Source organism: Lepidochelys kempii, chromosome 2, assembly GCF_965140285.1.
Source record: "Lepidochelys kempii isolate rLepKem1 chromosome 2, rLepKem1.hap1, whole genome shotgun sequence".
Lineage (NCBI taxonomy): Eukaryota > Metazoa > Chordata > Testudines > Cheloniidae > Lepidochelys > Lepidochelys kempii.
The window spans coordinates 114,671,576-114,687,065 of NC_136381.1; the positions used below are offsets into that span (position 1 = coordinate 114,671,576).

Below are 15,490 nucleotides of genomic sequence, written 5' to 3' on the forward strand. Positions count from 1 at the left end.
GGCAAAGCGCGAGCGCTGCACGCGCCTGCCAAACTCAGCGCCTTGGCCAAGCGGTAGCTGCCCTGCACGCCGCTTCTCCTTCGCAATTCGGTGTCTGTTTAGTCCTCCTCCCGTTTGCAGACTCTTGCTGCGTAGCGTCCCGGAGCAGAGGGGGCAGCTCCCTGCCAGCCGATGGTGAACATGTCCAAGGGCCCCCTCGAAGACTCGGACTGCGTGTGCTCCTACGGGATGAAGCTAACGTGGGATATCAATGACCCCAAACTGCCCCAGGTAGGAGGGAGAGAAGGGTGGTTGCTGCTGTGGGTTGGGGGAGCAGGGATTTGATCTCTCACGGCGATGCTCTTCGCTCGGCTCTAGCCGGCCCAGAATGAATGAGGGACCATTGTCCCAACCGAACAGCTGATATTTGCGTTTACAGAATTCAAGCACTTCTTTAAAGCGAACAAGGACATGCTCCAGAACCGGACAGCCTGCAACCCTGGCTGCCTCGGGGCACTTGGAAGTCCCATGCACAAAAGACGTAGATTCTGGACTCTGGGTAACCGTTTTAATAAAACTGGTTTAAAGCCCAGAGTTTGTCTCATATTGGCAAATTAGATCGGTGAGGTTAAGTGGACTGGGGAATCGGAATGAAGACATCCGGGAATCTGAAGTTGTAAAGGAAAGAAACCAGAATTATTCTTCTGCTGTATTTGTTTGCTCGATGGTTTTGGTCTTTGTGGTTTCTGAAATTGGTCAGAGAAGAAACGAGATCTCGGAGTGATTGCTATATTTTAATTCTGTGCTAACAAGAAATTATACCTGCCTTGTTTCTCTTCAAAGGGATAGACTGTGTATGTTTGGATAGTTCTGTGCCTGGTGATATCGTTGTATATTTGTTTATTAGGCTACTTTACTTAGACTGGTATAAACCGAGAAAGACAGACTAGGTGGGGTAATATCTTTTATTGGACCAACTTCTATTGGTGAAAGAGACATGATTTCCCGCTACAGAGCACTGGGAAAGGTACTCAGAAATGCCACCGCTAAATACAAGGTGGAGCATATTGTTAAGCATGCGGATATCAACTAGTGATTTGTTGAGAATGATGGGGGATGGTCACATTTTAATCCTTCTTTATAATTGTATTCAGGTACTTTCATATATATTTAAGTGCTTAGAAAACATTTATGAGTGCCATAGAAAGCCCCCCTTAAAATAAGTTTAAAATTAGCTATTACTGTATGTCCAGTGGAGAAATGGTTCCCAGACCAATATTAAAACAAAAGCAAAGTTTCAGGACCCTCTTCCCACCTAGCTATAAAGAAAGGGAGACTGGTCTCAACCTCCCTGAATCTTTTTTTTGACTGACCACCCCCCACCCCTGGCTGCGACCCCAAGTATGAGAGCTCATGCTATAGGGGATGAAGCTGGAAGAAGAGATTTCCTGACTTTACCTACCCAATATCCCTTTTAGCCTCAGAACTTTCAGTCTTTGATTGGATTCTATAGAATATAAAGTAGGATTTGTTATATAATTCAAAAACAAATGGTTCTTACTTTTCTTTACTGCAGTTGTAAAAATCTCTTTCATTCTACCATTTGTCTAATAAATTACATTTTGGTTGGTAACTCTTTGAAAGCAAGTCTTAATATCCCAATTTCAAAACATACTTCTTTTAAACTATATTGAGTATATTCCACAAATATAATGATAATCAGTTAACATTATTTTGGTAGAGGGTTTATTCAGGTCTTATTAGATACATTTTAAGAAATAGTGGTATAACCAAACTTGTTCTCAGAATATTTCTGGTTTTTATTAATCTATAAATGCTAAATCCTGAAACAGGTATAGCATAAGAGAATGAGAGCTGGAGATTATATTTGTCCTTGTGCAGCAAACTGTTTATTAAAGTTCCTGTTACAGGCCAATCAGTTACAAATGTCAGGTTTCAGAGTAACAGCCGTGTTAGACTGTAATCGCAAAAAGAAAAGGAGTACTGGTGGCACCTTAGAGACTAACCAATTTATTTGAGCATAAGCTTTCGTGAGCTACAGCTCACTTCATCGGATGCATCCGATGAAGTGAGCTGTAGCTCACGAAAGCTTATGCTCAAATAAATTGGTTAGTCTCTAAGGTGCCACCAGTACTCCTTTTCTAGTTACAAATGTGTAACCCAAAGAGTGTTGTATTGCAAAGGTTTCTGATCACGGGCCTACATAATGGACTGATCACAGACAGTTTTATTATGGATGGTGATGGGCAAGATGGAAGGAGCTCAGTTTGATTCTCACAACCCAGGTTAAGTTTACAGGGCTAGCAGTTTTTTAAAAAAAATTCTTTTTGCTTGTAAATTGAGCACATTAAATTTGGAAAAAGAAAAGGAGTACTTGTGGCACCTTAGAGACTAACCAATTTATTTACTTCATCAGATGAAGTGAGCTGTAGCTCACGAAAGCTCATGCTCAAATAAATTGGTTAGTCTCTAAGGTGCCACAAGTACTCCTTTTCTTTTTGCGAATACAGACTAACACGGCTGTTACTCTGAAACCTGTCATTAAATTTGGAGTTATTGAGAGGCAATAGGCATAGAACCCGACAATGTTATTTTTACGGAGATATGTTTTAGAATAGAGCTGTGCTTTAAGGACAGTATTATTTCCTTTTGTTGTTCTAAATTTACTGCTCTTTAACTTCCTTAGGTAACTTCTTGTTATGTATAATGGGACAGGATAAAAAGGATAGACTGAGTAGTTTTTACTATGCTGAGATACTCTGTTAATACGTTCTCACTCTTTCTCGCTGGTCTCCACTTCCCTCTTCCTTTCTATTGTTGCCCCTCTCCCCTAACCCAATTGTGGTACAGGAGCCCAAGCACTTTGATGGCTTCCAGGAGTGGCCAGATGGCTATGTGCGATTTATCTACACTGTTGAAGAAAAGAACGCACAACGGCATCTCAGTGGCTGGGCCATGCGCAACACCAATAACCACAACTGCCAGATCCTCAAGAAGTCCTGCCTTGGAGTTGTGGTTTGTGCCAGGAACTGCACGCTGCCGGATGGTACCAGGCTGCAGCTCCGACCTGCTATCTGTGACAAGGCCCGCCAGAAGCAACAAAGTGAGAGAAGTCTGAGGGGCGAGACTCCAAAGGCTGAAGCATTCTTTTCAGTTGGTCCTGATTTCAGACCCAAATGAACCTAAGTCCCACTCACAGACAGTGCTGACTTATCCTGCTCTTATTATTAGTGGCAAAGAGGGTGTAAAGCAGTAGCTCCAAATTTCAAAAATGTGTGTGTCTGGTAGATAGTCCAGCAGAGACGGGCCTACATAATGGACTCAGATTTAAATCTAAACATCCCTGACATCCAAAGTGAATATATCAGGTATTCATCTTGAGTCCATTAGTATATAGCTCAGCTATGCTTCTTGGTGTACCTTATATTGTTTGAATATTATACTTTGATTTGGAGTTTAATTGAAGGATCAGTTATAGAGTGGTTGAATCCAACAGTGTTCTCAGCTGATTTCTCCATTTTAACCATGCTCTTCAATACCAGCCTTATCTGATTTCACAGAGAAAGCCTGTCCAAACTGTAACTCAGCCCTAGAGATAATTCCTTGCCGGGGACACAGTGGCTACCCAGTCACTAACTTTTGGAGGCTCGATGGCAAGGCAATATTTTTCCAGGTAAGCTAGAAATAGTCCTTAAACTTACCTTCCTTCTTATTATTGCTATGGATTTATAAAAGCTCTTGATGAATATTGCATACAATTACAAACATGAGGCTTTTTCTTACCTTCACACATTTCTTAAGATAGAATTTCATTAAAGGCCAAATGCTGTAGCCCTTGCACAGATAAGACTTCCAGCCCTTACCATGGGCTGAATCCCATATGACTTAAAGAAACTCTTCTGCTGAATTTCATGCATAAATTGTATGGAGTCAAGTAAAATGGGAGATTTGCCTGCACAAGGACTGACCAGGATTTAAATATGTCTCTTAATTAGATTTTACACCATTAAAAGAACTTTCATTTAATTGATCGTTTGATTAATTCACTGTGTAGGAATTAACATCAAACTTTTACTGAATTAAGAGGAAAGTGAAGGGAAAGCTTGGCTAGTGTGGTACACTGCATAAATGTGATTCCTCTGATCATGTTCCCTAAACTCTGTGTATTCCAAAATATTCCCATTTTACTGTTCAAATGTTACTTCACAGAAGGGCAGAAACTGAAAAGCATATTTCTTTAGCAGAATAGTCACAGATTACAAAAAACAATTTTACTCTTTCTATTCAATACAGGGAGATTTTTATATGCTATTTTAGTTATTCCTATACTTAACTTTACCCATCTGAGTAGTGCCATTGAAGCTAATGAAGCGTGAGCATAACTGTTTGCAGGACTGGGGCCTAAATCTAAAGGAACTGCTTCACTGAGGCTCAGTAGCGCTGGTTGCTTTTTAAAACTTACATGGCCTGAGTAGCATTTAGATTAAAAATCCATATTTAATATGAACATTCATAAATTAAATAGCAAAATGATAGTATCCTATAGCAGATTTTTGTCATTTCAGAACATGAGGTTTCTTTCTTCACCAATAGGTTCATATTACAATAGTGATCATCATTCCTGCAAACACTTAAGCATGTAAATAGTCACATTGACGTCAAAGAGGATCAGGATCTAAAACTAAGACAAAAATCACAACTATAGAAAGGTAGAGAGATGAAAGTTTTAGATAGAACCATACTCCTTTTAACAGAAGAGCAACTCTGGATGTCCTTCCACAGAATGCATTTCAGTTCTGCTTGAGAAGAGTTGTTTTTAAAGTAAAGAACGTTTGTCAGCAAGTTCAGTGCAAGCTCTTTAAAGCTTATGTATACTGTTTAATGGTGGCTGTTATGAAGCAGAACTAAGATTCTGAACAGCAGAACTCCTAATCTTTCCTCCCAGATCCTCTCAGCTACTCCTGAGCTCCATGGCTGTGGACAACATCTGTATTCTCCGTCATCCAAATCCAGAATTTTGGGGTCATATTTGACTCCTCCCTCCCTTTTCCTTCCCACCCACATGCAGGTGGTGACCAAATCCCATTGCTTAATTCTTCACAGCATCACTAATCTGCAACCTCCCCCTTCTCTCCACTCTAATGGCTAAATTACTGGCCCACGCGAAGGTCATCTCACACCTTGCACTGAAATCTTCTCCTCAGTCTTCTTGTTACTAACTTCACCCCATTTCCAACCCATCCATAATGCTGTTACCAAAATCACTAATCTCCCGTATCACTGCAATCATGTTACCTTCTCCTTTGTGTCATTTCTTTGGCTCCCCATAGTGCTGCCCATTAAGTTCAAGCTTCACAGCTTTGTTCTTAAGTCTCTTCATCACATCTACATCTACATGTCTGAGCTGGTCCCCTTTTGTATTCCATATCAGCCATCCCCAGCCCCCTTTGCCTGCAATGACAACCTCGATACCCTCTCTGCCTCCTTCTGCCACAAACGCTTCCATGTTCTCTGCTGTGCAGCCCCTTTTGCTTGGGATGCCCTTTTGAAATCTATTCTTCAACCTCTATCTGCATCTCACCTCATTCACTCCTAAAAACTCAAGTATACAGCATGGATTAAAATAATTCTTTGCCTTGTTTAAAAATAGACACGACATACAAAACATTTGAACTATGAAGCCATCTGTCTGCTTACCTGAGTAACCATGTCATCATACCTCCATAACACATGCTCCTCTATCTGTCTCCCCTTCCCAGGGGAGATGGAACAATTTGTATAGTGGGGATGCTGAGAGCCATTGAACCAAACTGTAATCCCTGGATATAATGGAAACCACTTCAAGCCAAAGGAGTGTGGCCACACCCCCCGCTTCCCTAGTTCCAGCACCTATGCCCCTTCCTGGTGTATGTTACACTTTTCTAATAAGTCCGTTGTTTATACGTAAGTTGTTTGAGCATGCACTTTTCTTCTATCTTTTCTGTGATGCACCGAGCAATCTTGTGGGTGCTATAAAATAATAAATGATAACCATAAGCTTTAGTTGCCTACTTATTAATGTCTTTAGATAAGCAAATTATTAATGTGTTAATGCTACTGCAGGCCAAAGGAGTCCATGACCACCCTAGACCAGAGAGTAAATCAGAGACAGAGGCAAGAAGAAGTGCCATTAAGAAACAAGTGTCCTCTTCTCACCTTTCCCAGAAAAAGAGGCTTATAGACTCAGAGGTAACTGTAGAGCTGGATTTTCATTATGAAGATGGTGTAACCATGTACTGTAAGTCATAAGGTATAACAAAATCCTTACAAGACACCACAGCAGCTTGCTTTGCTCCTATGCGCAGAGGGGGTTGTTAAAGCAGTGAAGAGGCTGTCAAAGCTGCAAGGAGCAATAATACTAGTAAGCCTATAGAGCTGTGTGTGCATGTGTACAATATTTATTTCTGGATCTCAAAGACCTGTTTTCATATTCTTTTCAGACAAGAAGGTATCATGATAGCAGTGGTCATTTCAACAACATTCATCATTTGTCATGCATGGAAGGCCCAGAAAAATTCAGTATCATTACAGACACCAGCTTCCCAATTGCAGCTCAGCCTTACCCTGAATTTCAAACTACAGACCCTTACAAAGCTACTTATGACTCAGCCAGCCTCCAAGGGGACACGGCATCACCATTCCAAAAGTGTCCTAACCCAAGAATCTTTCTACCTGGGCCGGGGGGCTATGAATTTGAAGTTCCTAGTTATATAAGTTCTAGCTCATATCCAACATTTTACAAAGATTTGGCAAATACCCCAGTGGATACAGACCCCCTTAATTTGACTGGACTTCAGTATACTGGTAATTCATTGAATGCCCATGATAAGAACTTTGATAGTGGACATCATGGGCTGAAACACATTTTGGGGAAAACTGGTTATGGAGATAGGAGTGACTATGGACAGATTCAAGCAAATGCTAATCCCCCTTACTACAGTGGGGAGTATCCTTGCAGGTACAGTAGCAATCCCTCTCCAGCTGCCACAGCTTTACAAACTGTTATCACTACAACTACTAAAGTATCCTACCAGGCCTACAAGCCCTCTGTGGTGAAGTACCGTGACCACATGTGTGATGTAAAAAATCCTCAGAACTGTACCCATACAGCAGAAAACATCTCAGGAACTGTTTATCCAGGGATAAAGATTCAAGAAGACTGTAGTGTGGTCAAACCAGCTTTGTTTTACCAGCATGATCCAGTTCCCACAAAGTCAGAACAAGGGGAGACTGTGGATACATATCAGTATGGGCCAAACCCAGGAAACAGCTGCTCTGAGCATGAAGGACAGTCATTCAGATTTGAGAGTGGTGAATACTAAATGCCATGTGTTTTAATACTAATCATGTGACTACTAAACCCTGGTGATTGGAAGTTAGGGTGATCAGATAGCAAGTGTGAAAATAAGGACACTTTTTTCAGGGTGTGTAGGGGTGTATATAAGACAAAACCCCAATATTAGGACAGTCCTGATAACATGGGGATGTTTGGTCATGCAATGGGGAGTTTGAGGACTGGCAAGCAAGCAAAACATTAGGACAATTTACTTAGTCGTGACATATGCCTTTGTGGAGATCTGCTGAATGTCTCAGGTCCCATCCATGCACAAAAGTTCAAATCAGTCCCTTCTAGTCTCTTACATGGTGTGATAGTGAGGCCTACTCCAAAATATGGCCCCACACTGAGCCAGGTCAGGATTAATGATCTACTTTGGAGACAGGGACTTAATAAACCCCCTTCACAATAGCTGCCAAAAACGTCAAGCCCTGAGGGAGGGCCCTTCATCTGTGACTAATAATCAACAGGTAAGAAGAAATAAGAGCGGAGGGGACTCAGTTTATGAGGCCTGAAGACTGCAGCCAGCTGGTGAGAGGAAAGACAATGGGAGGTTGGGTTCCTCAAAGAAGGAGAGAATCTCTCATTAGTATGTTTGCCGATATGGTGAGTAAGAAAGACTAGCTTAGGTTTCCCTGAAGTAAGGAGAAAGGCTAGCAATGTCCTGTATGTTCCTCTTTGCTTCCCTGTGTCATGTCTAAAGGCTGTCCAGTCCTTCCACCAGAAAAGGAAAACCTAGAGATGGACTAGATCAGTGGTTTTCAACCTGTGGTCCGCAGACATCTAGGGGTCCGCAGAATATGTCTAAGATTTCCAAAGGGGTCTGCACCTCCAATTGAAATTTTTTAGGGGTCCGCAAATGAAAAAAGGTTGAAAACCACTGGACTAGATGACCTCTGGGACTGACTTGTCAATACCTGGCTTGGAGGCAATAAGACTTATAGGCAATTTTTCCAACAGCACCCACAGATGTGTCTTTCTTCTTTACTCCAGCTTGGCATTCTACTGATGCACATATGGTTTTATTAAACCATTTGCAATGTGACTCTTCCTGTTCAAACTGGTTAGGGAAACTGACCGCACCTTCATGACCTCTAGGCATGATCATAACCACTCATTATAGATAAAACAAAGCTCCATCTGGTACAAAATGCAGCAGCCCACCTATTTAGCAACACTGATCACCATGAACATATCACTCTTGTGCTCCATTCCCTGCCCTGGCTCCGTGGCTCCCCACTGAATGCAGAGCCACCTGAAAGGTCTCTTTCTTGCATGGGACTTCTCCTAGCTACCTGAGAGATCACCTCTCCCTTTCCCACCATAATCTCCCATGACAACTATGTTCTACTGGTAAAATGAAAGAAGCCAACCAACAGTGGGAGGCTTGTGAGTGCAGGAGACAGAACTTACACAGGAGCTAGAGCTAAACAAAGGACACACATAGACACAAATCCCCAAATCCTATAAACTAAACAAGCTTGTTCTCTTATAGGCCGGGAAGGAAAATAGAGAAAGTTGCTGTTATTTCTATGCTTAAATATTTGGAAAACACTCAGATAGTATGGTGATGGAGGCTATCTAAGTACTGAGAAAGACGTTAAAATAACTTAACAAGGACTCTGTGTGAACATGGTTTGTTCTAACACAGTTTAAACTCGAGTATGACAGGTCATTTCTTTTTGTTAGTTACCAACGCCCCGATCCACAAAGGTACTTAGGTTCTTAAACCCAGACTTAGGCACCTACGTCTCTGTGATCCACAAAACTGCTGCCAAACCTGTAGGTGCCTAAACTCACTCAGGTACCTAAGGTTTCAGGGTAAAAGTTCCCTCAGCACCTAATTTTCTGCCTCTGAGCATGTGCACTGCTGCCTCCTTCTAGGCATCTGGATGCTTAAGCCCCACTGTGATTCACAACCTCGGGGGCAGACAGGCATTCCTCTGCCTAAGTTGCATGCAGGGCCTGATCCAGTAGGTGTGCTCCAAGGTTGCCTACCAGATTGAGTCTCATTTAAAATTTGGTAGCTTGGGCTTCCTTCTGCATCTAGGGCCCAGATATCCCCTACCCCACCCCTCTGGTTAAGGGGACCCAGGTTTCTCCCTCTTGCCCTGCTCCCTGTGTGTGGGGCCAGGCTGCCTCTCACCCTGGGAAGACATGCACCCCATGCCTCTGCTCTTGGGCAAGGGCCTTGGACTTTCTCTGGAAGCGTGTGTGTGTGCACATGTACTTCCATCTCTCCTCCCACTCTGAGCAAAGCCTACCCCCCATTCTGCCCCTCTGTTCTGCGGTGGGTCAGGAAGATGTTCTGCCCGAGGCAGAGTCATCCCTTTTGCCTCCAGGATCCTCTCATAAAGGGAGGTTGGCTTTTCTCTCTCTCTTTTGTGAGGCAGACTCACCCGCACCCCCCCCCAGACACAACCTTTCTCTGGGAAAATGGGATCTGGGCTGCCCACTCACCTATTGTCTCCACCACCGCACCCTTTCACCAGTGACCATGGGCTCTACCAAACCTCACCGGGCTTCTCCACTTCAGCTCCTATTTTTCCCTTTTCCTGCCCATCTGTGCATTTGGTGCGGGGGCAAGGCGGTGTTTAGGTTTTCCCCTTCCTACATTTTCTAGGAAGGAGAACTCCTTCTCCCCCTTTGCAGAGTCTGGTAATGTCCGGGCTTCCTCCCCTCCCACAGGGCAGAGACACTGACAAGTCTACTGTACAGGGAAATACATGGCTAATTATTAGGGTACACTACTGTTTTGCATGAAACTGACTTATTACTAATGAATGTAAGAAGTGTTATGCGCAATATAAGGAAATGGCGATGTTTACCTTACCTTATCTGTAGTGCTAGACCTAATAAAAAACATACTGGCGACAGTTGCATTCATTCTCCTCTTTACTCGCTCTCACATATGAATGTCAGGGACAACATATCTGCACATCAACTCTTTGGATCAGAGGACAGATAAAACACACTCCCATATGTAGTCTGCTTTGGAAAATACACAACATAAAGACAATTGCAACCCCTACAACAGTTTAACGCTAAGATCAAGTGTCTACTTGTTTGTTTATACATTTGCAGGATTAGCTTTAAAAGCATCTCTCTCAGGCCAAGCAGCATCCTGGAAGAAGAAACGTTCCCCTTCAGTCCTTATAAGCAGCTCCCTTTCCATTAATCATTCCCTTAAAGCTTGGTTTCTGGTCCTGCCTCAAGCAGATGAGCGGGCTGCCTCATCAGCCCACATTGCATTTTATTTTGTACATCTTTGTCTAGCAAATTCCCGTTATCGTGGCAAAGCCTTAGAAAGTGGTAGCTTTCAAACCTCAGCCGCCTGGGGCTCCAGTTTCAGATGAACTATGAGGGCACTACTGAGTAAAAGTGCCACCTGTCCCCATATCCAGGCTGCCTTTTAAATGAAACAGAGCATTGGTCTTAATGGCAAAGTTTTCAAGCCCTATTTTTAAATGGATCTGACCCACAAATGTCAGCCTGTTTAAAAATACGGTTACAAGCTGCCACAAGCCAGCTGAGTTCTCTTTCAGCCTGAGTTTTTTGTTTAACCCCAAGAGATAGTTTGATGCTGTTTTCAAACAAGCCACAGAAATATACTGAATCATATGCCTACACTTCTACATTGTTTTGTGGTCCATTTAGTCTTACTGCTATCTTCAGTGGCAAACAACTACATTGGTAAAGACTAAAGAGAAGGATGCTCTAATGGTTAGTGTGATAGCCCAGGCCTTGGGAGGCCTGAATTGAAGTCCCTGCTCTGCCACAGATTTCCTATGTGACGTTGAACAAGTCATTAAGCTTCTTTCTACCTCATTTCCCCCTTTGTATGGGGATAATAGTACTTCACTACCTCACAGGTGTATTGTAAATACATTAAAGATGGGAGATGCTCAGACACTGTGGTAATAGAAACCATGTAAATACCTCATAGATAGATGTACAACTAACACTAGAGTTGCTGCCACCCCTCTAGTTGTAGATGTAGAGTACCCTTTTTCTTTCAAGATGTAGGGCCAAATTCTGCTCTCAACTACACCAGTGGAAACCAGAGTTACTCTATGGAAGTCAGTGGTGTAACAGAACAAAACTTAGCTTGTATGCCTTTTTCTCCCCTCCATTTTTCTTAGGGGAAGCAATAGAATACAACAGAATTATACCTGCTCATGAAAGAAATAAGTGTTTTCTGAAGAGCCGCACTTAACAGAATGTGGAGTGCTTTTCTTGGGATGCTGTAGAGTTTTCTAAAGGGCCGGCTGGCTTAATGGATGGCCCACCACAAGTTTAACAGCTCTTTTCCACAACTAAGGAGCCAAAGCATGCCTTTAGACGTACCTACATAGTTTCTTACTAACAATGGCAGCCATGCATGTATCCAAGAGAATTTGGAATGCTATTTTTTGACATGTCCTTCCCTAAAGGTGAGGATGGAAGATTAATCACTGTAGTTGTATTGAAGGTTAATGCCTCACCTGTCTGCAGCAGAATCAATGAGAATATTGTATTGTTTTATGTCTGATTAGCTGGATGTTCTGCCAGACTTCACCTCTGAGGAAAAGGTGGTAGGCACAGAATATCTAACCTGGCATTGTGCAGACATTACAGGGCCTTTCCCATGCATAATAGGGCCTATCCTCCACAGTGCTGGACAAAGGGAAGTTTACAGAGTTTCTGTGGCCCCTGAAACCATGAGGCTTATTATCCTACACTGGATGGGCCCTTAACGAATAAGACTCATTTCAAACTCCTGACGTAAAGACAGGATAGTATTTTTGGAGAGGTGGGGTTGAAATGGTGTTGTTGGGCTCCTAAACAAAAATGAAGTCAATGGGATCTGCAACTAGTCAGCATCTTAGAAGCCATAATATGGAGCCTGGCTTTAGGAACCCATGTACATGCCTCCATTTTCCCAACTGTATAATAGGGTTGATACTTGCCTATTGTATAGAAGCATTGGAGGACTGATTAATGGCTGTTGTACAGTATTATGTTTAGAATTGTGCAAAATGTTGTGTGCATTTTAACCTGATATCTCAAAGAGGGAATGCAGGAGTCCCAATTCTTCAGTGAAATCAGTGGGCCTACACAGCACATATTTTAGCTCATGTCATGCAAACTCACACAAACAAACAGAAGCCAAATTAAGTTTGCAGAACCCCCACAGCATTTCACACAGCTCTAATAATAGAGGACAAGTTTGTTAAGAGCTCGGTTTCTGTACACAGGTTGGCATGAGAGCAGGGTGTTGATATCTTTAAAGATCACGAGCAAAGAAGCATCACCATCAGCTTTCAACGGAAAATAAGAACTGTTGGCTCTGTGCATATTTTTGTGTAAAATGAGTCGGGAAGCAGGTGCAGGAAGATGCTCTCTCAGGTCCTTTTGCAGGGGTTACAAAGTGCATTGCTCTTCATGGATCTCTTAGTCTCAGGCTGTTATCTTTCGTTTAGGGTCCTGGTTCATAGCGAGAGCAAAGCACATTACCTCTGTTATGGCTATAGGATGAAATGAAGTGCTAACTGATTGGTACATGTTGTTGGCTCCACTCCTTTGTGGGGTATTGCTATTTGGTGTAAATAAGGACAGTGCCTCCTGAGATCGTTCTGTCCTTTTACATGTGAAACACTAAGGACTGGTACCAAAGCACAAAACATGAACAGAAACAAGTAATTGATAACTGGGCCTGATTGTATATTTGTTGCACCTGTAAAACTAGCATTCACGTCAGTTCAAGATCAGATCTAGAGCTTGTTCCATAGCACTTCAATATTATTAATCATGTTGATTACAGTAGTACCTAGGGACCAACCAATGACAGAACCCCATAGTGCGAGGCACTGTATAAACAAGGTAGGCAGTCCATGCCCTGAAGAGGTTATAATCTAATGAAAAAGACAAACACATGGGAGGAGAAAAGCATATAACATATCAGTTTGTGGCTAACACCATGTTAGTTCCATGATTATTTATTTACTTGGCGTAGGGGTGGGAGTTGTTAGGCTAGGCTAAGATAAGTGGAAAGACAATGGAAGGAAGGGCAAGAGGGGCTTGTGTAGAGTGACGCTGAGGTAAAGAGACTGAGAGTGAGGAGGCCAATCAGCACAGGTAAGTGAATGTCACATCTCTTTTTTTTTTTTTTTTTTTTTGGAGCAGACACAGATGGACCATATACTAGCCTAGAACTGCATGGACCACTCCTCTTGGTATCAGTAGTGCTCCCATGTGTTAATAAGTAGTATTTGGCCTTAACAAGCTGAACCTACAAAGACAATTGTGCTGGTAGAAGCCTCTGCCCACATGGTTTTCTCTGGAGAATTAGGAGCTGAATTTGGACAATTTATCTGTGATGATGTCCCCTTTCTTTATGCATCCCTTCTTCATCATTTAAAATGTCAATATTCTTACATTTAATAACTACTGCTAAAGCAGCATTTAAGGTTGTAAAATCCTATGCAAAGAAGTCAGGAAATTTCAAAGCTTTTGCAACATTAATTCAGCAATGTTATATATTTTACAGTATGCATCAATAACCCAGAGAAATACGGGTAAGAATTAAATTTACAAAAAGGAATAGAAAATGTTACATATGTGCAATAGAGTTAAAATGGCTAGACTAATGGATGTTGAGGAGAAGTAGGTTAGTTTTGTATTTATATAAAACATAATGTATATATTGTACATATTAAATACAAATTTTAATTGTGTTCTACTCTCCTCACTTTCCAGCCATTGCTTGTCTTCTTAAATGGTAAACAATTTTATCAGGGACTGTGTTTTCCTATGTGTTTGGATAGCACCCAGCATATTGTGGCTGCTGCTGAAATGTAAGTAAATAAAAATAACCTTTGCTTTTGAGCTTTTCTGATTTATTTAAGTGCTTGATCTCACAGCCTTAGTGATGCAGAAATAAATCTGGAGGTGATCAGCTTGTAATTGCAATCAGCTTCCTTTTTCTGTAGCTTCACCAGCAGAGCCTTCTAGTCTTTAGCATCTAAGTAATAAACAATAAACTAGATGTGCACAGAGCTATTGTTGATCCTGTATTTCCCACACAGTGCTTACATGGAGGAGCAGGTATGAACTTGTGATACAGGCTTGTGATATTACAGTGCTGGTATGACAGAAGGCCAAGGGACCAGAAGCATTCTCACTGGTGCAGAAGTGCCATGAAAATGTGCACAGTCTAAAATGTAATTTACATAACATAAAAACAGCCATACTGGGTAATACCAATGGTCCATCTAGCTCAGTATCCTGTCTTCCAATAGTGGCCAATGCCAGGTGCTTTAGAGGGAATGAACAGAACAGAAGAATCATTGAGTGATACATCCCCTGTCATCCACTCCCAGCTTCGGACAAACAGGGGTTAGGGACGCTCAGAGCATGGGGTTGCATCTCTGCCTATCCTGGCTAATAGCCATTGATGGACCTATCCTCCATTAACTTACTGAGCTCTTTTTTGAACCCTCTTATAGTTTCGGCCTTTACAAAATCTCCTGGCAATGAGTTCCACAAGTTGAGTGTGCATTGTGGGAAGAAGTACTTCCTTGTGTTTGTTTTAAACCTGCTGCCTATTAATTTCATTGTGTGACCCCTAGTACTTGTGTTATGTGAAGGAGTAAATAACACATCCTTATTTACTTTCTCTACACTGTCAAGATTTTATAGACCTCTATCATATTCCCTTAGTCGTTTCTTTTCCAAGCTGAACAGTCCCAGTCTTATTAATCTCTCCTCATACAGAAGCTGTTCCATACCCCTAATCATTTTTGTTGCCCTTCTCTGTACCTTTTCCAATTTTAATATATCTTATTTGAGATGGGGCAACCATATCCATACACTGTATTCAAGATGTATGCATACCAGAGGTTTACATACAGGCATTATGATATTTTCTGTCTTATTATCTATCCCTTTCCTAATGGTTCCTAACAGCTTTTTGTCACTACTTCTTCAATTTGAACAGATGTTTTCAGAGAACTATCCACAATGACTCCAAGGTCTCTTTCTTGAGTGGTAACAGCTAATTTAGACCCGATCATTTTGTATGTATAGTGGGATTATGTTTTCCAATGTGCATTACTTTGCATTTATCAACATTGA

At 41.9% G+C, this 15,490-nt stretch overlaps 1 protein-coding gene across 1 annotated transcript; it reads left to right on the forward strand.

Moving 5' to 3' along the window:
* Positions 1-171: 171 nt before the first annotated feature.
* On the forward strand, positions 172-7,361 carry GCM2 (glial cells missing transcription factor 2). The gene is made up of 5 exons (XM_073329456.1): positions 172-270; positions 2,851-3,103; positions 3,561-3,673; positions 6,103-6,228; positions 6,480-7,361. The coding sequence occupies exons 1-5, from the start codon at positions 172-174 to the stop codon at positions 7,359-7,361; spliced, it is 1,473 nt and encodes a 490-aa protein (XP_073185557.1).
* Positions 7,362-15,490: the final 8,129 nt, after the last annotated feature.

Excerpts from the sequence above, each read along its gene's own strand:
- GCM2 (XM_073329456.1), top strand. The coding sequence starts at position 172 with ATGGTGAACATGTCCAAGGGCCCCCTCGAAGACTCGGACTGCGTGTGC. Across the intron at positions 271-2,850 it reads ATGACCCCAAACTGCCCCAG|GAGCCCAAGCACTTTGATGG; the intron begins GTAGGAGGGAGA and ends ATTGTGGTACAG. Across the intron at positions 3,674-6,102 it reads GCAAGGCAATATTTTTCCAG|GCCAAAGGAGTCCATGACCA; the intron begins GTAAGCTAGAAA and ends ATGCTACTGCAG.